Source organism: Blastomyces dermatitidis, assembly GCF_000003525.1.
Source record: "Blastomyces dermatitidis ER-3 genomic scaffold supercont1.1, whole genome shotgun sequence".
Taxonomy (NCBI): Eukaryota; Fungi; Ascomycota; class Eurotiomycetes; order Onygenales; family Ajellomycetaceae; genus Blastomyces; species Blastomyces dermatitidis.
The window spans coordinates 6,435,566-6,459,290 of NW_025544774.1; the positions used below are offsets into that span (position 1 = coordinate 6,435,566).

Genomic DNA, 23,725 nt, shown 5'->3' on the forward strand with positions numbered 1-23,725 from the left:
GCAGCCCTGCTTGCTCTGTTTTGTGTTGAGTTATGGATGAACACAAAAATAGGTGGTCACGGCAACGGTGGCGCAACGGGCCAGGATCTCGTCCATGTTGGCCATGGGTGTGGTTGGGTGGTAATAGTAATCATGAAAAGATTTCGTAGCCCAAGGAAAACAAGGTCATGAACAAAACCCTAGACAATGATTGGGATGGACAGTAAAACGTTCTATAAGTCACAGTGTGTTCCAACACACTTCTAATCCCCAGTTCGGAGAATGCTAATCTGTGATATCATATCATTTTTCTCTTCTCCCACAGGGAATTTGCTTCTCCCAGAGACTTTGACCGATCATACGTAAATTCCCAATCGGAAATGCCAGTCTGGTTTGTCGCCTTTTACAAACAGTTATATCCGCGAGCGCGAGTGGACCCACGCAATGCTTCACAGCCACGTTATGCAGGAACCCGAGCGGAAGAAGATAGAAAACAACACCTCCCAAGCCAGCGACCTAGGGCCTGGTGTTGACCCCGCCGTCTACAAAAAGATGTATCTCTCAACATCACCATTCTCGAAGGCGGTATCCTGTTGCATTCGGTATTCGTTGGCATGACCGTTTCAATCGAACCGGATGGTTTCCTCGTCCTCCTCATTGCCATCATCCTCTTCCACCAGGCGTCCGAAGGCTTGGGCTTAGGTTCCTGGATTACCCAAGTACCGTATCCAAAGAAATCTCTCCGTCCGTGGGATTTTGACGATTGCCTTGGGCGGTACAGCTGCTCCGATTGGGCAGGAGGCCATTATTGGACTTATTGCCTGCACAAGCTATGATTCCTGCAAGCGCGTTCGCGTTAATCATAGTTGGAGTGTTTCAATGCTATGGAAGGTTTTTGTTAGCTCCGTGCGATATTTCTGCGTACAGACACGCCCTATATATGCCTGCTAAAACTAGGACCCGTTTTGATAGATCCTCCGGGCTTCTCATCCATGCCGCAACTGTGGATCTTCTGGTGGAGGATTTCTTGTGGCCGGAAGGGTTTAGCATGTCCAAGACGCAGAAGCTTTCGTGTTCATTTTCTTGGGGGGTGAGTTTTTTTTTGGTTTTTTTTTTTTTTTTTTTTTTTTTTTTTTTTTTTTTTTTTTTCCCATCCGCTGTGAGAGTTCTGGGCCTTGATGGGAAACGACCAAGTCCGAAATAGCATGGATGGGAAGGACACAAAGTTAAAAATAAATAAAAAGAAAACGTCAAAAACAATGACCTTTTGCCAGGCCATTATTCGGCAGTTATCAAGCCAACAAAAGGCCATTGGGAGAAGCCAACTTTTGTTAAACTTTTCACAAAAGTCAATCTGAATGGATGAGAACCGGGTTGCTCCTTGTACCTGTACATACATCGTTACATGCAACATGGCTAGCAGGAAAGTTACGTAACTTCCCGACTGGCTGGCCACGGAACGACATTCTTGTGCATCCTGATTTGTCGCAGCACTGGCCAGCAGCTGCTGGGATCTGTAACTCTGTAGCTCTTGTTACTCCGTAAACCTGGGGTATATGCGGCGGCGAAGAAGCCTTTGTTGTGTGTTGTGTGGTGGCAGCTGGGCAGCTGACTGGACCATTCACCGTCACCGTCACCGTCACCGTCACCAGAGCCCCGACCAAGATGGCTGGAGTCCATTTTTCCATGCTGTTGTTATTGGATCTTGATTGATTGATTCCTAAACAAAAACATCCTTGAAATCAACAGCAATTGGACAGCTTTCCTTTCCCCAGGGGAGGGGGGGGTACTTCGGCAAGGGGTACTCCGTCCCGCCAAGGCAGCGCTTCCTAGTACCTGCCGCCCTGCCCTGCCATTGTAGGCTGTAACCAAGCCCCAGCGCCGCCGTTCATTTCGGCGTCATCATTTATTCGTTCGTTCGTTCGTTCGTATTTATTTATTTATTTATTTTCTGCGGTGCTTCTCGCCAGGTTCTTGATGTCAAACTCGCCTTCGCTTCCTTGCGTTTTCTAGACTAGTTAGAATTATTAGAGTTGCGGCTACTTTTCTTCCTCCTTTGTTGGCTGTTTTTCCTCATCTCTCTCTCTCTCTGCTCTATCCAGATCGCCCGCTTTTCCGCCATCTCCGCCGTCCGTCCTGCTGCTGCTCTGATCTCCGAGGACACACGCGCCCTCCCCCCCCCCCTGGTGATCGGTTTGTCAGTTCCGCGGCCGGTGCGGTCGGCCGGTGGATCCTGCGTGACTCGGTCGTTGCCCAAGCCAGCCAGCGCTTCCCCCCACGTCCTCCTCGCATCGGCCTCGCTCTCCTCCTCCTCCTCCTCCTCACCCACCTCCTCCCCCCCACCACATTGATCTGCTTTTTTCTTTTTTTCTTTTTTCTTTTTTTCTTTTTTCTCCCCCGTTCTTTGGCTACCTTACCTTGTATCCCGTTGCTTCTACAGCGCGAATTGTACACAGCCATCGACTGGCAACTGTTGTTCGACTTGGATATGTCCCAGCTCGACACCACGACTAGCAGCAGCGACGACGACGACCATCTCCGCCCGACCGCACACTTCCTAAGACGATATTCGCTAGTTCCGATGTGACTGTGAAAACAGAGTCAGGGTTTCCATCATGAGCTCTAAAGATAGTGCTGCCGTTGCGCACGCTGGCTCTGGGAAGGAGACCAATCCCCAGAGCCATCCGCATGAAGCCCATGAATCGCAAGAATGGCGCAACTCGAACAATCAAACGGATACAGATACCCCGCCGGATGCAAAAAGTCCGGATTCAGACGCAATGCCACCCAAGGCGCCACCATTACAAAAGCGACGACGGGTGACGAGAGCTTGCGACGAGTGTAGACGGAAAAAGATCAAATGCGACGGCAAGCAGCCGTGTACTCATTGTACCGTCTACAGTTATGGTATGGTAGCTTGATTACACTAGATTTTATCATTCTCTCTCCCTCTTAAAGGCGTTAACAGCTGATTTCTTGAGCCTTTCTTTCTCTCTCGTGTAGATTGTACCTATGATCAGCCTTCGAACCGGCGACGAAATCCTGCCCCACAGTATATCGAAGCGCTCGAAAACCGTGTACAAAAGGCGGAGGCGATTCTTCGCGCAGTGATCCCGGACCTTGACATCAATGACCCTCGCTTCGATACCGTTGGACCGGAAGAATTGGTTGCGCGAATCAGAGACCGCCTCAAAATTTCTGACAGGGGTGATCCAGAGGGGCAACAACTAGCAGGGCAGGAGAAGGGAGAGGAATCGCTTTTGGAGTCGATGGTCGATAATACGGGTTTGCTTGATGTTGACGATCAAGGACATTGGGATTACCATGGCCAATCGTCGGGGTTAATTTTTATGCGCCACCTACGGAAACAATTTGGTAATCTACCGGACCCTCGACCTGAAGACCGGCCAAAGACCAAATTCCAAAATATTTCCCACATTCTTGAAGGAACAAAATCGTCATCGGAATCCCCAATTGACTCCCATCTGTCTCCGCTTCATGATTTGCCCGAAAAGGAGGTTGCCCGCAAACTCTGTATGAATGCCCTCGAAGATGGCTGCTGCATCATGCGATTGCTACATATACCTAGCTTCTATGTTATGTTGGATCGAATTTATGACACCCCGCCTGAGAATTTCTCGAATGAGGAGAACAGTTTTTTGCCCTTGTTATATCTGGTCCTTGCTGTGGGCTGTCTTTTTAGAGGGGTTGGTGATTCTACACTAGATAAGTCGGGTTACGAGAGCGCAACAGATCAAGGGTACTACTACTGTTCTTTTCCGGGATATTTTCTCCTTACGGGGGACTGCATCCACGCTTGATTCGTACGTTTGTTTACTGACAGCTTTCCTTGCTACGAAAAACAGGTTCCAATATTTCAAAGCAGGACGACAGCTTCTTGACATTACGGAGTGCCGTGACCTTACGTCTCTACAGACTGTCTGCTTCATGATCCTGTTCCTTCAGTCATCAGCGAACATCAGCACCTGCTACTCCTATATAGGTATCGCGTTACGTGCCTCACTCCGCCTTGGCCTTCATCGATCCGTTTCAGCCAATTTTAATCCTATAGAGCTAGAAACTCGAAAGAGGGTATTTTGGGTCGTGCGAAAAATGGATGTGCACGTAAGTACGATCCTTGGCCTACCGTCAATGCTAAGTGAAGACGATATCGATCAAGAATACCCGCAAGCTATCGATGATGAGTTCATCACCGCGGAGAAAATTTTACCAATACCGCCAAACCATATCACTTTGATGGCTGGCGTGAACGCACATATCCGTCTCGGTCGCATTGTCATGAAAGTTGTCAAGTATATCTACCCTGTGAAGGTCGCAAACCAAGGTGCAAACCATACATACATGGTGAGCCACTCAAAAATTCGCGAACTTGAACGTGATTTGCAGGCTTGGCATGAGGATCTTCCCGATTCATTCAGACCGGGAGGGGATGCTCCCCCTCATATCGAGAGGTGTGTTCTCCTGTCATCATAAATAAAATCGAACTCCTAAAATGTGTTCTCACACTGACAGCTTGGCCAAAAAGAATGAGGCAATTACTTCGGATTGGCTACGCTCACGTGCAGATGGTTATGTATCGCCCGTTCCTTCATTATGTTACTGGCAACGCGCAGGACCGGAAAATTGACAAACGATCTTTTGCATGTGCTGCTGCATGTGTGAGTGTGGCGCGTAATGTCGTCCACATTACCGCTGGAATGAAAGAGAAGAAGCTCCTCAATGGCTCTTACTGGTTTACGATGTATACTACGTATTTTGCCGTGTTGTCACTGCTCTTCTTCATCCTTGAAAATCCTGAGTCGGCTACTGTCAAAGACGGCATCTTAAAAGATGCTCTCGAAGGCAAGAATGCACTTGCAGGGCTGGCTAAGAATAGTATGGCTGCGGATCGGTGTGCTCAAAGCTTAAATGTTTGTTCCCCCTTGCCCCCGTTTCGGCTAAAGTCCGATTCCTTTCGTGGACTGCCTTTACTGATATCAGCTTCTCTCAGTCTATTTTCAAACACCTGCCCGAAAAATTGCAAAATCGACGGAATACTCCAGTGCCCTTGAATAGGAAACGTGCTCAACCTACTCCACCACCGGCATCGAAACCCAGGGGCACAATGACACCACCCAACGTTACTACGGCTACCCCTGATACTCTGATCGTGCAACCTCCCCAAAGAGCAAAAACGTTCCCTGTTCATCTGCAAGCTTCGAAACAACTGGGACCAGCAAGGAATCAGACACTAGGTACAAGTGTTGACGATAGCCACCATATTCAGCCCCTGCGCTCATGGAGAGCGAATGAGCAGTCGCCGTTTGGTCTGCCTGAGTCTACTCCGAAGTCATCGTCTGCCAATGACGAAGATATGATGCGAAGTTCTTTGACACCATCACCGTCGCCCATCTCTTCCTCGCAGCAGACATTTTTGTCCTTTCACCAACTACCGAGCCATCAGCAACAGCAGCAGCAGCAGCAGCAGGCACATTCGCTGTCATCATCATCTTTGAAACAGGACACCTCATTTTCACCTCCCTTGGATAGCATGGCCTATATACCAGATCTAATGCCAATGATGTTCCCATCCGACGACCCCTTCGCCTATCCAACTCAGCCCATGTCGACGCTTGAAAACGACCATTTCAAAAAGGAGTCCAACATCCCAGGCGCACAGTATGGATTAAGGTCGTCTTCATCTTTGACAAATTCTTCTACAGATCCAACATCTGCCTCTACTCCGAGGCTCGACCCGTTCCACTCGTTCCAGTCGTTTACCAGCACCAATAACACTCAGGATACTTCCGGTGGCACAGCCTCCTCATTACCACGCCATTTAAAACAATTTCCACAACTTTCCACCCTCGGGAACCAAATGACGTCCGCATCGGGCTCTACGTCTCCAGGGGGACTCTTGCAAAGTCCGGACCTCATCTCAATGTCCGATGAGTCCTTCCTCTGGCAGGACCTGGAATCGCAGCATCTATCTCAACAGCAGCATCAACAGCAACACCAATTATCCCAGCAGCATCAGCCTGATAACCAATCTGTCCGCGACCACTCCATGTCAGGGACCCCCGGATTTGGCATGGGGATGGGCGTTACTGGCTTTGGCGGCCTCGGAATGGGCATGGGAATGAATATGGGTGTTAACTTGGACGATCTGCTCGGAAATCTATCTGCGGGCGCCGGGAATGATGCTGATGGCGGCGTGGGTGCCGCCGGGTCAGATGGAAATATTGAGTGGAGTCAGTGGACGGACACCGGGTTATGAAAATATTAATAAAAGAATGAAAATGAAAATGAATTGGAAAGAGAAAGGCAAAACAACATACCAATCTTGGGAGTCACATGGTTAATTTTTTTTTGTGGCAACTGATTGGACAAAACTAACCACTGTGCATGAACTTGGTGCAGAAGTTAATTCATCCACCCCCCAGATTCTCAAGGTGAAAAACCTACTTCAATTTCAGGATTGGCGGTAATATCAACTAGGACATGGGATTTCTTAAGAAAAACAAACACCCTCAAAATAATCACTTCCTACAGGTTTGTACCTTTGGTCTTTGTTTTGTTTGTTGTTCATTGTTCCCAACGAAGCTGATTTTTCAGAAAGAATTGATTCCTGAAAGTTTTTAGCATTGTGTTATTTACAGTTTATTATTCTATTCTATTCTATTATTATTGCCATTTCTTTCTCCCTCTTATACATCATTTGCATTTATGATGACTTCTACTAATTCCAATTTCATTATCATGATATAATGAATGATGTCATGACAATTGTGGGAGCAAATTCCTCCAAGGAAATTCTCCGAGATTTCTCCACTCCGTTCTTTTTTTTCTTTTTTTTTTTTCCACCTTCTATTTTTGCGCTCTTCATTGATAGAATATATGTTTCTTGATTTCGAGTTCGATTTGTTTCATATTACTTCATCTTCGTCCGTATTTTCTCCTTTTTCTTCTCTCTGCTTTGCTAGAATAATCTAGAAGAAGAGTTCTGTACACATAGCATAGTTAACATACCAAGCCGTATAATATTAATTAAACTGAATATAGTATATTCTATTATTTTTTTAAATCCAAACCCAACCCCCCTCCATCAATTATTGAACCTGACGATAAACTAATAAATAATCTTCCGCTATCTCCAATTACCCCAATTCACTCAACCTCCGCACCAAACTCAACCTCCGCACCTCGTGAGGGGTTGCACACCGTGTAGACCGCGCGATTATTACAACCAACAATAAACGCCAGCAAATCCGCATTTCTGCCAAGCACTATTTCAGAGCAACAGAGGCTTGTCCTGCAGCTCTCTTCTCCAGTACACACATACATGTACATGTACATGTACATGTACATACTCCAAAAAGGCCCGTCTGGGCCAACGTGGTCGGATGGTTTCTGTCCAGGTTACTCCGTACAAGTTACTACTTATTTACAAGTAATGACCTTCCTTGTGAGAATGAATTGGTTGGCAGCTGTAAAATGGATGATTGTTTTGACAATTTGTGTTTTGAATTATTATTACTCCTAGACGCAAGGAAATTTTGAAAAACTTTTAAATAATAAGATGCGAATTCTCCGTATTTCCAGGAAGAAGAAGATCGGCGACAGCAGCAAATTAGTTAATACCTGCAACCTCTCCTTTCTTACTTGTGTCTGGTGCTGGCGTTTGCCGCTGCTTCAGCGGTCAATCTCAGCGCTGCCGGTGCGTCCTCTTTGGGGATATGTAGCTCGACAAGCTGGTGATATTTTCAAACAGAGAGCAGTTAGTTATTGTCTTCTTCCTATCTTGGGGTAATGAAAAGCCAAAGGTATATACATATATATATAAACATGCGGTAAAGGCGAAATCATGATCCTGAGAAGATAAAAGATAGGAGAAAACTCACCTGCAAAACCTTAGAAGAAGAAAAACTCTCGTCCGCAAACAAGGCGGTCAATTCCTTCTCCGTCTTGATAGAGTGTGTTTTGAATGTATTCGGCTTGGCTCCGAATGCTGGGACGAGATCGCTGAACTTCCAGGGCTGGATGTCGTTGTATACCGCATCCCAGCCGTGAATGCATCGTTCGATAGTGTAGCCGTCGTTACAAATTACGAAGCTAGGGTTGTTAGCGATGACGTGGATATTTCAGTGACACCAGATATACATATATATATATATTATATTATAGATATATGTAATATCGAGGAGTTTTTTTACCAGTGTCAGGAATCAGGGGGTTGTTAACTCACATGATAGGGGTTAGGTTATGTCGGATAATGGTGCTCAATTCTTGCGCTGTTAGCTGGAAGCTTCCATCCCCGATAAACAGAATCGTTCGTTGGCCTTGGTTCTTCTCTTTCGTTGCAAGAGCAGCGCCTTGACAGGCACCAAGTGCATAGCCAATACTGCCCCACAGAACCTGGCTTAGGGCAATCACACCCTTGGGAAACCTTGTTTCCCATATGCCAAAGTTGGCTGTACCTGTTTCGGTTATGATAACGTCCTTCTCCCTAAGCCATCGGCCAACCGTAGGCCAGAACCATGCATGGGTTATAGCAGATGAGGTTTCACGAAGTTCGTGTTTCGGTGGCTGGTTCGTGATTATGCGGCCCGGGGTTGTGTGTAGCTCCCCCATGCGGTCGGCCACTTTGCGAAGAACACCCTTCATGTGGATGTTTGGATATTCAGAGTAGCGAACGGCAACGTAGGTGCTATGAAAGTCAATTGAATTCATACGGCCGATACGGTAAGTAAATCCAGTCGTGTTGAAGTCTGACTTTATGGCGCCAATGTTAAGGATCAGATCGGACGACTCGACAAGTTCTTTGACCCCTGCACTTGAGCCATCACCGGCATAGACACCGCCGTAGTTCGGAAGCGTTTCGTCAATAGCACTCTTTCCCATTGGGGTGACGAAAGTCGGCAAACCAGATCTTGTGACGAGGTCATGCACCTCGTTGAGGACACGGTGCCGGATAGCACAAGCGTCTATCAGGATGACCGGAGATTTTGCAGCATGGAGATACTTCAAAACGACGTCCACGACGTATTCCTCCTTTTCCTCTTCGTTGTCTGGGCGCTTGAGGTCAATCGGGACTTTCAGTCGTTCCCCTTCCACCTTCTTCTTCACCATATCAGTAGGCAAAGTGATGTATACTGGTCGACTCCGGATCCAACATTCCCGTATGGCGCTGTCAATAAGAGCCGCAGCTTCATGTGGGTCGTTCAACTTGGCAACGTAGCATGAAATGTTGGCACTCATGTTAACAAAGACATTGAAGTCTCCGTTGCCCAAGGTATGATGGAGCAGCATGCCATCGCGCTGGGAAGCTGTACTGGGTTGGCCGACGATATGCACGACGGGGACGTACTCGGAAAAAGACCCGGCGATGGCATTTAGGGCGGAGAGCTCTCCGACGCCGAAGGTTGTGACGAGTGCTCCCATTCCATTCACGCGTGCGTATCCATCGGCAGCATATCCTAGAATTAGGGAGTTGAGCTTCAGTAATTATAACTTTGAATGGGATTAACTACAGCGAGTCCAATTTACGGGTGGATGCTATGTTTGTATATGCATACCAGCGTTTAGTTCATTGCAATTGCCAACCCATTCGAGGCCGCAATTGGGCAAATAATCCAATGCCACTAGGTTGTAGTCACCTAGAAGAATAATCTATTATTAGCATGATCCAATTTCGATTGATTGAGAAGGAGAGGTACCCTACCTGGAAGGCCATGGACAGATCGAATTCCGACCTGACGGAGCCGCGTAAACAGATACTGGGCAACGTCAACGGGAGATTTAAGCTCGTTTCTCGGAATATCGGCTGCCATTATAGCTGTGATTGGTATTCAAAAATGGAATGGACTTGTTTATGGGAAGCTAGACCAATTACACGGAAAATGATAAGAGAGAGGAGATATATAACGAGGTTAAAATGATATGTGCTGACTGGAAGCCAGAACCAGCTTTAAGTAGTTGGCAGAGTCTCGCTATTTCTACGCTCTAGGTCCTTACAGCCGGCACCGTTGCCATTGAGACAGCACATGTTTTCCTGGCAAAGTTTGAGATGGGGAACAGTGATGAGCAATGTATGATGTCAACACAGCCGCCGAGTTCCTGTTGTCAGTTTACGTACTACGTAGATAAGTAACTTATAGTTAGTTACTACTAATAAGTGTATCTAGCTTGGAGGAGACTAAGTCGGCCGTGGATATCACGTGGTAACTAACCCTTTTTGGTAATCAAGACGTCCGTCAGGGTAGGGTAGGGATGGCGCAGGAGAATTCTAGAAAATTTGAATTAACAACTTTAGTTGACAGGAGGAACCCTGCGTTCACCATAGCTATGTTCTAGTATTTATGCTAGGATCTGGGCAGTAAAATTATCCTTACCAGTAACTATTGACCAACCCGCTTGGAAACCCGCCCTTTAATCCTCGGGCCACTCAAGACAAACTGACTGCCTTGTATGTATATCTTTCAAGAAATAAGTCTTGACTATGGCTGGAATTGGTATCTTCTTAATATTATCCCAATGGTGGCTGGATTCTTGTTTGTCTCCGCTAACCTCTACACCAGGAATTGTTTCAGCCGCTGAAGAGGTCGAGGCCGTCGACAAACAGGGGAGAACTCGTGGTGGGTTTTGCCCTGCCATTTATCATCCCTCATGCCGGGCCCAGCAAAAAGATCTCATGATGGTTGGGGAGATAAGCCATCAAAGAAAACCAAGGTGCGGATGCACTTTTTTTATATTATTACATAGTCCTACTTTTTCGGCTCTAGCGCAATGTCTCACCTCAAAAGGCTCAACGGGATCCTATATTGGATTATCTAACATTGAAACATAACTAGAAATCAAACCTTTGGTTCAACAAGAGCAATACGCGCCAATGGAGTTATAGGCGTGTCATCGAGAGAGGTGACGCGGGCATGTTTGTCACGTCGAACAGGGGAAAGGAAGCAAAATGCGTCTCCGAGATGATAGACATACTCTATCAAGTCAGTCTTACTTGGCCCCCTTTAATACTTGCTCTGCTTCTCCAAAACCTCCACATTGAGAAAAAAAGTCTCATCCTCCGTTATGAAATAGGATCTAGAAAGCCAAAAGCTTCTAGCTGGAACACCAAAGGATGAAACATCTACCTCGGATATAGATAGTAAACAACAAGAAGAAGAAAAGGAGGAAGACGATATCGAGGCTCAAATCCGCAAGGAAGTAGATGACTTGAAACCAAACAAGGACAAAAAAAACACCAATCCTTTCCAGGCGGTGAAACTAGACATACCCTGCCGTACGTCACCTCCCACATAATTGGCCCCAACCCGTCCCATCCCAAAATAACAACCTAACACTTAAAAAAAAACCCCTCCCATCCAAACGCACACAGTTTCCTTCATAAAAATCGATAAAACCCTCGACCCAGTCCAAATCGCCCATCGCCTCTGCACAGAGGCGCGGGAAAACCCATCCAAAAAGCGCAGCCGATGGATCCAGCGGATAACGCCCATAACACTCACGCAAAAAGTCCTTGGTGGTGGCATTGAGCAATTATCGCGTGAGGTTCTTAAACCACATTTCCACTCCGGCGGGCCGTCGAAAAAGGTGAGGGCAATCAATCTACCGGGTACTCCCTTAAGACCTTCGGTTTCCCGCGTCCCCTGACCCCGCCGTCGCCCTTCTTCTATCTTCATCTACCCGAAGTCAGACCCGTGAACCCCCTAACTAAAATTCCCGAACCCCTGAAAAGATATATTATATATACCTCAACGAATATTCCAACGCTTACCTCTCATTGCTTAGTACGCGATCCGCACCTCAATAAGAAACAACACAGAATGGACCCGCGACACCTTAATCCCCCTCGTAGCCAAAGCCGTCGGACCCGGCCACTCAGTCGATTTGAAAAACTACGACCTGCTGATCCTGGTGGATATCGTCCAGGTAAATAAATAACTCTCTTTGCAGCGTTTCTCTTCTCATACTTACTACTACTTAACCCCTTTTCATTTCCACCTCCCCTCCCCTCCCCACCGCTACCTTCCCATAACCCTAACCTCACCACCCCAACCCAAAAAAAACAGAACATATGCGGCATGAGCGTCGTCGGTCCCGACTACGACGAGCTGAAAAGATACAATCTCTCCGAAATATACGATCCGACCCCCAAACCGGGACCCAAGCCTTCACCCGCACCTGCACCCGCATCCGTGTCCGCCGCTTCAGCAGATGAAAGCAATATGCCAGCCGGTGCTGACACTGCCGCTGACGCTACCGCTGACATTGACTCAACGCCCCTGACTCCAGTTATCCCAGCAGCGGTAGAAGGTGGAAGTGAGGCAGGAGAGAAAACAACTTGAATATAAACCACGTGGATTGCCCTCCTTTCTCCTCTTCCTCCCTCCTCTTCCCTCCTCTTCCCTCCTCTTCCCTCCTCTTCCCCCCTCTTCCCCCCGCCTGTTGGCGCCACATCGATTTATACTGTATATGTGTGCGTGTGTGTGTGTTGTGTTGTAGTCCGGGAACGAGCGAGTGGGGAGTTGGAGCGAAGTTCATACTCATGGAGCCGGCAGAAGAAAATTACATAGAAATCGTTTAACATCCTGTAAAGCAGAATATGATTCACTCGACCTTTTTTTTTCCTTTTTTCAAAACGTTTTCAGTAGCTGGCGATGTGCAAGAAAGGTTCCAGTAGAACTACTCCCTAAAAGTAACATGAAAAGATCAAAAAAGACGGGGAGCAACCGATTTAAATTTCTGCTACCGATAATGGAAAATATCTACCCACAATAGGGATACCAGAGTCGTAATTATCTAAAACAACCATTCAGATTCTGGCAGAAGCAACGTCGCTAGGCCCGATGATTCCTTGTTTCTGTTTTAATTTTTCTGACAAAGACACAACCAGCCCTGCCTTCGTGCCTCCCCTACCTCTGCTTGTTCGCACTGTAAGGACTCTTTCCCCAGTCAAGGCAAAATCAAGGTTCTCTCCCCCCCGGTCCTAAAATTCAACGATCCCCGTTATAAATCCATCTCCATCGTGAAACACAGCGACAACCGCTGTTCAGATATACCACATCTTCAACGCTAAGCGATCACCCTCACCGATCGGAAGCAGCTGCCTTCCTTCAGACTTCGGGGGCTCCGCTGAAGTTGGGGCTTGGCCCTGTTTGACCTGAGGCCCAGAGCGGGGACCGGAGCTCGCGGGAATATTTTCATGCGCACGAGCCCGGTTGGAGACCAAATGGGCATAATACACGGCGGGAACTTGGGGAATTTATCTTTTAGTTTATGCACGCAATCAGAAGGGGGAAATAATAACTTACAAAGTGACACTGAAGTGGTCGATCGCATGTATTGGTAACAATGCTCATAAATCATGTTCTGCAAGTCTTTGGGCGCGTGGTTCATTTCATCAACCAGCACATGATAATGGACGGGGCGGGATGTGCCTTGCAAAGCGATATGCGACCACAAAAAGAAATCCCATCCATGGGCACTAGTAACGTCCCTCTCAACCAGAGTGCCTGGCAATACATTTCCATTCTTATCCGCTGCATTGCGGTCCCCTGGTTGAGGAAAGGCGCGAATATGATGGCGTTTTGAGGCGACTACCACAGTGATCCTTCCGCCCCATTCGACACCCTTATTGAATTCATTTAGCAAAGCTCTAACAAAGGGTATCTCCTGTTGCAAAACTTGCTGGAACTCGCCCTCTGACACTCCATCGCGGAAGTAGTAGATATTCTGAGGGATTCTACCTTGGCCCACTGTTGCAGACCATTCGCGGATGAGTGGGGTAAGCATGGATTTGATATTAGCTTGGCTTATCATCTCCACACGATCACCATTTGTTTCACAAGCTCCGGTATACCGACCACCAAATTGATCCATAGATACAGTCATAGCGGCCATCGATGGGGCAAAGCTTCCCGGGGCGGAATGAGAGATATCGGCTCCGATAATCATGCTGAAAGGAGCTAGGCCTTTGGTAATTTTTGAGGCAATCCTCGCAGTGGTCCCTCCGAGCTTCGCATTGACTTTCATTAAAACATTTGAAATGTATTGGCCGTTGCACTTTGCAACTTGGGAAGCCTGCAAAACCTGGGAAACAACACCGAAGCGACAGTCACAAGATTTCTTGATCCTGGTGTAATGGAATGCATTTTTATCCATCACTATGAAAATAAGCAGCTGGGGCCGCTGATTAAACTTGTTTCCAGTAGAATGAAACAGGTTGTATGCTGCTTTTGCAGGATCTGCTTCTACCTCACCAATAAATGGTCGAGTGCTGGCAACAACTCCACCGTGGCCTTGGTATGCACGCACAAATGCATCAACAAACCTTTCCACATCTGCCTGGTTGACATGGCGACTCCTGAACACACCGACGCCCCAAGAAGTCAGTGGCTTTGAGTTTTTGGAGTAAAACTTCTTCCCACGAAGATCCCATCGGCCTGCAGTACCTGGATTCACACGTTGATTACCTCCAAAAATGATCTCTGGGTTAGGGAGTAGGCGGGCCTTTGTGGTCGTCATGGACTCAGAAATCTTTAAGCCGAAGGCATTAAGCACAGGGTCTGTGGCGTGGGCAAGATTCAATTTCGACTCTTCAACTGCTTTGCGGCGTTCGCTTGGACGTGTGACAGCAAATTTGATCATTGATGCTGTCTGGAGCTCATTAAGCTTAAAAGGAAATCTCTGCGGACGATGGATTGCCAGAAATTCCATGGGATACACCACTCCCTTTTTGGTCATTTTCACGAGAGGAAGTTCCCAGTAGCTGAGAACAACATTGTACCTAGAGCGGAAGTAGTCATAGATACTGATAGTGCGAACTTGACCAGTCGCCCTGTCAGGCATATCGATCGTGTATTCCTTCGCATTGACCGGAAGGAATCCTTTGATCGTCCATTCCCTCTCCGGGCAAGGACAACCCTTATACGAGGCCTTCACAGTTAATTTGTGAAAGCGGCTTAGCTGATGGAATTTGGCGGATGGAGCACGACCGCCATGGCCATCGTCAACCGGCTTGGTCCAGCTCATAAGTTGCTGGACATCGCGAAGTTCCAGGGCCTCGATCGCCGCACTCAGGAGAGAGATAAGAGCCCAAAAACAGGAATTGGAAACATCGACGTTTAGGGCCAACCGACCAGGCTAGAAAGATGTCAACATGATATCAATTGAATGTTTGGGGGCAACGTACGTTGACCGCACGAATGGCCTGGTAGATGCCTTTGTATGCAAATACCCCGCCTCCAACGGACGCCTTTGGGTTTTTTTCACTAAAGAAGGAGCGCTTAATCGGAATGAATTTTTCGCTGGGGGTCTCTCTCAACACATGGTCGAGGAAGCCTTGGGAAAGATTAAGTTAGATGAAAATCAAAAGCTAGAGTAAAAGTGAAGAGGATCACATACTCAGCCCTTCCAATACTTCCTTGGAGATGCTTCCATTGCCGCGAAGATACTCCTCAATTACTGCGAGGTTAACCTTCTTCGTGTGGCGAACCACCAAGCGAAATATATTTGGGTCTTTTGATCCAGATCTGCCCTGCTCGGCGTCTAGGTCAACCATGACGTTAACGTCATTAGGCAGTCGGTCAAGCGACCTGAGGAGCTGTTAGCCGAACGAAAGCTAACCTTTAGTAAGTGAACTGTGAGCTTACCACGCCAATTTATTCCCATCGAAGATAAACTTTTTTCCAGTTTTGGCCAGTCTTGTTTTCGACTGCCACACCTTCTGTACTACGGCGCGTTTTTCGGAGCCATTACCGATGTGTACCTAGAGGAGAATGAGTAATAAAATCGGGGCTTCGGAGTAAAAGCGTAACTTACATCGTACTGATACACGGGCTTGGTGGGGAACTGGGTGATGGCGTACGAATTTACAGCTACGGCAATCTCTTTGCCAGTAGCGTTATAACCCGCGCGCTTGGCAAGGTCCTTTCGAGCGAAGAACTGTTCAGCGGACTGGTCAGTGACATGTATATGACGAAATAAGCTCGCGTCATCTGTCTTTTGCGAAGGCGCTTTGGACCCTCCGGAGCCGCTCATTGTAGAAAAATATATGATCCTGGAATACAAATGGAAAGGGGATAGGATGTAGAACAATAAAAGAAATAGCAATATTTCAGGGTAATAATAGAATTATGGGAACGAAAACGACGAGAGGTAGGAAGCACATGGGAGAAGAGGCAGAAGGGAAGAAGACAATATAAGCGGAATGGAAAGGCCCTTTTATCTTTAGCAGAAGGATGGGTGTGAATTCCCCCCGTATGGTAATGGTCCACCCAAATCAGGCAGCTTGACTGAAATTCATCCCAGAGAATTTTCTTGGTGTGAAGCTGGGGCTGTGTCCGGCGCTGGAGAAAGAAGGGTTCAAGACTGTCTTTGTGAATGCAATGTACGTCCCCATATCCGAGAAGTTACATGATAAAGCTTTCACTCCGCTTTGCATACTCTATGGATTGTTGTTGTCACACCTCCCGACGCTGGAAACTGTAACAAGGTAGACAGGCTACCCGTCATTCCAGCCTTTGAGAAGATATTTGGCTTCTCCCCATAGCCAGCCAGCAATGAAAAGCGGAACAACTAGTTACAGTTGCCCCACAAGGTGAATCATACATGGAAAGCAGACATTGAAGACTTCAAGGCAATATGGTAACAGTAATAAGACAGGGAATTATGCTTACTTCTGGGTTTAGCTGATAAGCATCCGCTGGTAGATCAACATTTCGACACATATCTGTCAATTTCGGAATCCTTTCTGGATCACGAGCAGGGTCTCGCAGAGGGAGATTCCCAGTCTCCATCCTCTGAGCGATGCTACCAAAGGTTGGGGTGCCTGGGGCCGGGCTTCTACCACGGGCTGACGGTGACCCAGCGCGTGGTGAGCCAGGAGGTGAATTCATCCCAGTGCGTGGTAAGCCGGGAGGGGAGTGCATGCCAGCACGTTGGCTAGTGCTTCCTGGACCTGATGTCCCGTCGAGTTGCGTATGGCTCTGGGGGGGACTATTCCCATTGTCTTCTTGGGTGGTACCATTTCGCCTGTCGCGTTGGCGACGACGCTTGCCCGCACCAGACATGATTCTATAGTCTATCAATGGAATGACTTAAATTTGAGGTGGCCGTGGGTTGAATCAGAGGGAGGTAGATGAGGGAGAGTATAGTGTGTGCTAGGTAACAGTTTGCCGGGGAGGAATCAACGCACGATAGTATGGAATGCAGTATACACCAAGGGAAAATGCTAACTATCCGAGGATGACGCTGCTGGGCTCGATGGCCGGCAAAATAACAAGACGTGTATAATATGGCAGAAAGCTTGGGATTGGAGTGTTAAAGAGTTTGTGGAGAAAGGGAACAAGCAGGCAACACAAAGAAGGAGAAGTAGCAACAACCGCAACAACGAAAACAAAAGACGCGGATAGTGAGCTGGATGAGAACAGATTAACGGTGGATGGCAGCAAAACCAGCTTGGAGCAACTAACAGACAGGTAGCCGCAGCCTGCACAGGCAATGCAAAGAATGATAGCCGCAGGACGCGTTTTGTTTTGTTCTCTATCCGTCCGTGCTGTGAGGGGTGTTCCACAACAAGAAAGTGAGGGAAAAGATGAGAAGAGAATGATATCTCAACTGGGAGATACTGCTAAATGTGACTACGCGTGTAATGAGGGCAGAATAACCGGGGGTATGACGGGAAAGTAAGGAGAAAATGAAGCTGGAGCTGATGATTGAAGTGGATAATGTATCGCGAGGTCTTTATGCACGCGATAGAGAGTATGTGAGAGCGATGTGGGCAAGCACGGGTATCAACAGCGGTAAGAGAAAGGATTGAGAAAGAGAAAAAAGAGTAAAGGTAGAAATAACTCACCTTACCAGTGTATGTGGCAGTCCAAAGGCTCTTAAGAGTACAGGAAAGATCAGTCCGATGATGGGAGTGAGAAAAAGCAAGCACTGAAGGGAAGTTGAGATATTTTCAAGGTGCTGCTGACTATAGCAATGCAGATATGGAAGGCCAGCTAGATGCCGAAGATAGATGATAGATGATGATGAAGAAGAAGGAGGAGGAAAAGGAGAAGGGTAAGATGATGACGATGATGATAGATGATGATGATGAAGAAGAAGGAAAAGGGACAAGAGAAGAGAGGAGAAGAATCGATATAAGATGGTTGTTGTCTCCTGGCGCTGAGCAACAACAACACAACACAACACAACACGTCCCGATTGGGAAGGCTTTGTCTTCCCGCCATCCTACTATCAGTTGCCATCAGAGCCCCAGCCGCTGCTCCATATGGTCTCCATCCCAACAATTCTCCGATACATGGGCGGTATGCCATTCTCCCATACATCATCATCATCATCATCATATCAGGCAAGAAGAGGCAATGAATGTGTGTACGAAGGGCTAGCGGCACCTCCAGAGAGAATTTCACAACAAGGTCATGGTATCCCCTCCCCGTCCACAACCCATTAATTACCCCTCAAAATGGGTATGACTTGTCGAACAGTTTTATTCAGCTCGACTGAAAGGACGAAAAATCTCAGGGAGACAGGCAGTGCGAAGAAGAGAAGAGAAGCTCGAAACACCAGTTTCCTGCTTCTCCCGACGCCGTCGAATACAGCCAGTATTATTAACATCAGCCTGCGAAATACCCTGAGTAAAAAGATCTCCTGGCCCATCCATATTGATAGACAGGTAGATTTCCATAACACATCCCCCTTCTATCTCCCCTGCCCGGTAGTAAGAAAATGGGGATGCAGTTGTTGAAATAAGGTTATAGTTACGCTAGCGCAAAGCTATATGTTCAGGCTAATTTGCTCTTTTGCTTTTTCGCTTTTTCTTTTCCTTTTTAAAGGGGCATTTAGATTATCTCGCGCCAGAAGAATCAACTACAATATTAATAACGATATAAAAGTTCCTATTGCAACGAAATTATAATAGCACGAATGCCTGACATTGTAATAACGTCATGCATACACACGCTTGAAAGGGGCGAGAGGACGGAATATACCTGAATAGAAATAATATTCAAAGTAACTAAGAAGTGACTGGCTCCTTCCACCATATCATATCACCATGAAAAATAATCCCCAGAATTGTTTAGACAACGCCTGGCGAAAAGATAGAGTAGATTTTTTAAAAAAAAAGAAAGAAAACCGGAATGACAAACCTCAAAAATCAAACGTGCATAATTCCCATCTTTGAACCGCATTTTAATGAAAACATGAAAACACACACACCAGAGATGAAAGTATGAAAATGAAAAAGAGGAGAAAATCGAAAAGACGATGACAATATTCCCAAAGCTACCTACCCTCTCTTTTTTCTCTTTCTTCCATTCATATGATACATATTTCGATGATAGCAAACAAAAACTACGACAGAAAAGGGAGAATGGAAGCCTGAAGGAAAACGAAAAGAGCAAGACAAAAAAAGACCAAATTGTAAAAACATAGCGCGTAACATTGAGGAAATGTCCTTTAGGCCCCCCGGGAAACCAAGCATGCAATAACATCAAAACAGTCGACGGAAAAAAAAGGGTAAATAGGCGAACATCCCTTGTGTGTAAGTCCGGAATGGTAGTACATGTCGAATACTAGTGAACTATGCCAATTCTCAATAAACACGATTGAGTAGGCTATGTCTATGACCCCGGACGGTACATACCTACATATTATAGGGAAGCATCATTAGTGCAGCCCGTCTACTACCCATTAAAAGAGATGTATACAAAAATAAGAGATGGGTTGGGGAGAGGGAGAAGGAAAATCAAAATTTCAGCATTCAATGTTCAACTTACCCATATACTGTCCACGATTCATACCCCCCGCCATCCCACCAACACCACCGCCCCCAGGCGGCGGAACGGGCGGTCGAAGTTGACTCACCGACGACGGAACATCCAACTGGCGCAACAACGCAACCATCTTCTCCGGCGAAAACCTCGTGGCATCATACGTAGACGCTCCCGGGATAATGCTAAGCAAAAACATGATCTCCCGCGGTAGCGGAATTGGGATGGGTGGCTTGTTTCCCTGACCACCACCAGCACCACCGCCATACCCACCACCCATGCCGCCTCCCCCGCCTCCACCTACGCCGCCGCCATTCACCACCTGCTGCTGAATTTGTTGTTTCTGCTGATTCAGTCGCCGGCCGGCTGCACCCTTCAGTGGTGACTCAGCCCGCATGAACTTACGCGGACGATTTGATGCGTCATCGTCGAATTCTTCGGGTGCATAGGGACGTTTGGGGGAGTGGGTTGCTGTTGTTGGCGGTGCTGGTCCTGACCCTTGAGGATACCGAGTAGAAGGGGATCCCTGGCATGGTCGCATCTCCTCCGTAGCAGTAAAGGAGGCCAGTTTTGGTTTCGTCTGGGAAGGGGAGAGGATTGGTTGGAAAGCAGTGGGGTCGAAGGCTGGTGTAGAAAAGCGGTGGAGGAATTGTTTGAGGACAGGGTCTTCAGGGAATAACTCTCGCATCCGAGCCTCGAGGTTCAGGATCTGGACCATATCTCCATATCTTGATTCATGTTCGTGCATGAACGCGAAGATGGGTTTGGCCTTGTGTGTGTTGTTTGGATTAGCTGCTAGTCTCCTGACGGACATCTCGAATACGGCTCTCGCATCTAGAATTAAAAAAAAGGTTAGTAATGACATTTGAGCAAATGGATGAGTTTCAAAAATTGAACCAAGCAAAATATGACATACTAGTGATATCATTAATGTCGATAAGATGTTTAAGATACTCCAGAGTGAAATTTTCATCCTCGGGAAATAGTTTTGCGCCGCGCTCGAATATCTTCGTCGCTGCAGGATCTTTATAGCAGTAATGCTCCAGTAACGCACTCGCGATGTAGACATCGCTAGTTATGCGCCCGCGTTTGCGCGCATCAGCAAAAATCTGTCGTGATCCTGCCATTTCTCCTGGTTTGCCCTTCCCTTGAATACGGCGCATTGATCTCATGAGAGCAATCCAAGCGAAGGATATGGTTTTCGACAGCTGGCCAATTGCCTCCGCATGCTTCTTCTTTAAAGCCTCGATCTGACTATTTTTCGCCGCTTCTCTTGCCTTGGCAGCATCGTCGCCCTCATCCTCATCCTCCTCATTAGTAACGACCATGACATGCCGTCGAGAGCTTTCTGCTTGAGAAGAAAAGCTCTCTTCAACAAATGCAATATCCTTAGCCTCCTGGGCCTTTGCTTTCGATATCAAGTCGTAAAGGGCATCAAGCAGTCTGTCATATGGCTCTCTAGCTTTGGCACCGCGCTTTCTAGAGTCCTGCTCAGATTCCGTGGTAACTTCTATTCGATCAGCGAGTTTAAACGCAAGTAAGCAACTCTCTGGATTGGCATCTATTCCTTGTTTTAAGAAGTCATTGCCCTCAGACTCCATTTCATTTTGGAAACAGAAATCTGCAGCATCAAACCATATCTCGGGCAGGAATCTCAATGCCATCAGCGACTGTCGGTAAACATAAAGCACTCGAGCCTTATAACCAGCACCACCATCCTCATCCTTTAGTACTAAGGGATCATCTTTTTCCCATTTGATCCAGCGCTTCCATATCTCCACTTGCTTATTGTACATTTCCTCACCCTCACATCCTGGCGCGGGAGGCAACCTGGGTAGCGAGGCACGGACGAGTTCTCTGGTAATGTTCTGCAACTCTGTAAAAGAGCTCCGTGCCGTCATATAGGCTGGGGATCTCTCCTGGAGGAATTTTCGACCCTAGATAGTTCAGACAATATAAGCGTTAGTATCCTGTTCTATTGTATAATATGAAAGGTTTAGCATGAACGTACAGTCAACTTATTCAAGCCCATTTCAAACTGATCGTACTCCTTCCAAAGGGTATTGACAGCTTGCGTGGGAACACATATGGCTCTCTGGTAAGCTTTTCGCAAAAGATCCATCTTCTGTTGATCTTGCCAACCCGAACCACCAATATTCCCAGGTCCGGAGCGAATGAACTGGATGTAATCAACCCAAATGTTCGCGGAGTCTTTATCAACTCCGATGTTCTGCAGAGCGAAGTCGTAGGCAGATGAAATGATACCTCGAGCTTGGCCGGTCGTATCTGTGGTTAAATTATTACGGCGACGAACATAATCAAGATATACGGACCATAACTGGACATTAGGTATGGACAAGAGACTCTTATTAAAAATCTGCTCTAATCGATAGAGTTCGTTATTTTCCGACTCCATGTTTGCATATGCGACCCATTGCTCAGCCTGTTGGAGAAATATTAGTAGGGCTTCAATTTTTTTAAAAAAAATAAAAATAAATAAATAAATAAAAATAAATAAATAAATAAAATATAAAATAAAATAAAATAAAGAATATTTTAGTGAGAATATTAGACCTACAGCTGATGGGAAGATTTTGAAGAATCTCTCATAGACCTCTCGGGCACTATCAAGTTTATTTCGGGAGCGGTGTTCGTTAATTAGCTCCAACCAAGCGTCCGTATCACCGCGCGGATCAGCCTGAATCCTATCCTCCAAGATACCCACTCGATCATGAGGAAGACGGCCTCGCGGTGCCGCAGCTGCTGTAGGAGTAGAGGATATAGATCTGTTTGCAGGTTGAGAGGCAGTATCGCCCGTTGTCACGGTCGGCGGTTTTGAATCATCCTGCAAGTAATTGGAGGCACCATCACTTGGCGCCGAAAGACCAACATAGGAAGGAGGAAGAGATGAGCTATTGGGAGGAGGAACATCTTGAGGAGGAGAGTTTTTGTCTTGAGCAGTCTGCAGTTGATGTGATACATGATATTGAGAAACATTTTCATTGGCATTTTGAGAAAGGGAATGCTGACGACTGCCAGAAGGGTCAGAGGCCACATTATCATCATCATTACCCTCATTCCCGTCATCACCACCATCACCACCATGAACATGACTTAACGCTGCAGGAGGTTCATATTCAGCCTCGCCTCTATCCTCGTCGCTATCCTCCCCGACAACAAAATTCCCAATGGACTGGGATGACACTTGTACAGGAGCAGAGGTATTGGAAGGTGGAAGAGGGGTGGGATCTCCAGGTTCAGACCCGGAGGGGATTTGTGAGGGAGGAAAAGTATGACTATTTTGCACGGCTTCAGAGAAATCTTGGGACATAGACCTCCGCTTCAAGGAAGCTGAAAGGGAAGAAGTATTTGAAACAGCACTCGGTTTTGAATCTGTTAACTGCGCAGAATACTGATCTTGATGATTTTGAACTGTTTTTGAAGGATCATAATCGTCTGAGTCTGAACTATCCCCATCCTGATCCCCAGATGCCTCATAACTCGCGATATCTGCATTCAAAGATTGCGCTTGGAAAAATGCTTTTTCAGCCTCATCCTCTGCCATGACTTAAGAAACAAATTGCGGATCGGGAGGATAGAGCGGGTTAAATCAGTCAATCCAACTAACTATTCAAGAGATTGTCAGTGATCGAAAGGGAGGCATGGGGAGGGTGCTGATAAATGGACTGGAAGAAACCAACCGGAACTGGAAATAAAAGATGCGGGATACGATCGCGCAGACTAACAGTCAGCACCCCGTAAAAGTGTGACAGAATGGAGTTGTCAAAAATCGCAGCACAGCAACCACGTTGAAGAGGAGGTTGAGCAAGTCTGTTGCAACTTATCAAGGTCGTTGTCGGTAGCTGAACGGTGATTGAATGTTCTCTTTCCCGAGTGGTTATGTTTGAGCCTCCTGTCCGAAAAAGGGAATGATTCATCACGTGGTTAATCGCGCT

General features: G+C 46.9%; 6 protein-coding genes across 8 annotated transcripts; 2 read left to right on the forward strand and 4 right to left on the reverse strand.

The window, feature by feature from the left end:
- Nucleotides 1-1,407: 1,407 nt before the first annotated feature.
- BDCG_16221 (uncharacterized protein) lies at nt 1,408-1,659 on the reverse strand (the record flags this gene model as incomplete). The annotated part of the gene is made up of 1 exon (XM_045425472.1): nt 1,408-1,659. One exon carries the CDS (start codon nt 1,657-1,659, stop codon nt 1,408-1,410), a length of 252 nt encoding a protein of 83 aa, XP_045279327.1.
- Nucleotides 1,522-7,826, forward strand: BDCG_00858 (C6 transcription factor). The gene is made up of 5 exons (XM_045416364.1): nt 1,522-2,886; nt 2,983-3,739; nt 3,846-4,451; nt 4,526-4,910; nt 4,991-7,826. Exons 1-5 carry the CDS (start codon nt 2,595-2,597, stop codon nt 6,254-6,256), a joined length of 3,306 nt encoding a protein of 1,101 aa, XP_045272110.1. The 5' UTR covers nt 1,522-2,594; the 3' UTR covers nt 6,257-7,826.
- Nucleotides 4,488-10,664, reverse strand: BDCG_00859 (pyruvate decarboxylase). 3 transcript variants are annotated; one of them, XM_045416365.1, is made up of 7 exons: nt 10,371-10,664; nt 10,209-10,264; nt 9,701-10,113; nt 9,555-9,635; nt 8,225-9,455; nt 7,881-8,091; nt 4,488-7,730 (listed from the first exon to the last, which is right to left on the reverse strand). In XM_045416365.1, exons 3-7 carry the CDS (start codon nt 9,807-9,809, stop codon nt 7,638-7,640), a joined length of 1,725 nt encoding a protein of 574 aa, XP_045272111.1. In that variant the 5' UTR covers nt 9,810-10,113; nt 10,209-10,264; nt 10,371-10,664; the 3' UTR covers nt 4,488-7,637. The 3 variants fall into 3 exon arrangements, with proteins under 3 accessions (XP_045272111.1, XP_045279328.1, XP_045279329.1); XM_045416366.1 differs by lacking the exon at nt 10,371-10,664 and having other exon boundaries at nt 4,528-6,389; nt 6,445-7,730; nt 10,209-10,238; XM_045416367.1 differs by lacking the exons at nt 10,209-10,264; nt 10,371-10,664 and having other exon boundaries at nt 4,787-7,730; nt 9,701-10,154.
- Nucleotides 10,199-12,617, forward strand: BDCG_00860 (THUMP domain-containing protein). Its single transcript, XM_045416368.1, has 7 exons — nt 10,199-10,444; nt 10,557-10,707; nt 10,830-10,976; nt 11,068-11,269; nt 11,366-11,580; nt 11,779-11,919; nt 12,060-12,617. The coding sequence occupies exons 2-7, from the start codon at nt 10,645-10,647 to the stop codon at nt 12,333-12,335; spliced, it is 1,044 nt and encodes a 347-aa protein (XP_045272112.1). The 5' UTR covers nt 10,199-10,444; nt 10,557-10,644; the 3' UTR covers nt 12,336-12,617.
- Nucleotides 12,021-18,720, reverse strand: BDCG_16222 (uncharacterized protein). Its single transcript, XM_045425473.1, has 8 exons — nt 17,846-18,720; nt 16,668-17,064; nt 15,811-15,933; nt 15,642-15,757; nt 15,394-15,584; nt 15,182-15,330; nt 13,302-15,132; nt 12,021-13,242 (listed from the first exon to the last, which is right to left on the reverse strand). Exons 2-8 carry the CDS (start codon nt 17,058-17,060, stop codon nt 13,040-13,042), a joined length of 3,006 nt encoding a protein of 1,001 aa, XP_045279330.1. The 5' UTR covers nt 17,061-17,064; nt 17,846-18,720; the 3' UTR covers nt 12,021-13,039.
- A 170-nt stretch (nt 18,721-18,890) lies between these two features.
- Nucleotides 18,891-23,724, reverse strand: BDCG_00863 (mRNA 3'-end-processing protein rna14). The gene is made up of 6 exons (XM_045416369.1): nt 23,471-23,724; nt 22,348-23,396; nt 21,781-22,212; nt 20,686-21,706; nt 19,776-20,603; nt 18,891-19,642 (listed from the first exon to the last, which is right to left on the reverse strand). The coding sequence occupies exons 2-6, from the start codon at nt 23,332-23,334 to the stop codon at nt 19,620-19,622; spliced, it is 3,291 nt and encodes a 1,096-aa protein (XP_045272113.1). The 5' UTR covers nt 23,335-23,396; nt 23,471-23,724; the 3' UTR covers nt 18,891-19,619.
- Between the last annotated feature and the right edge of the window lies 1 nt (nt 23,725).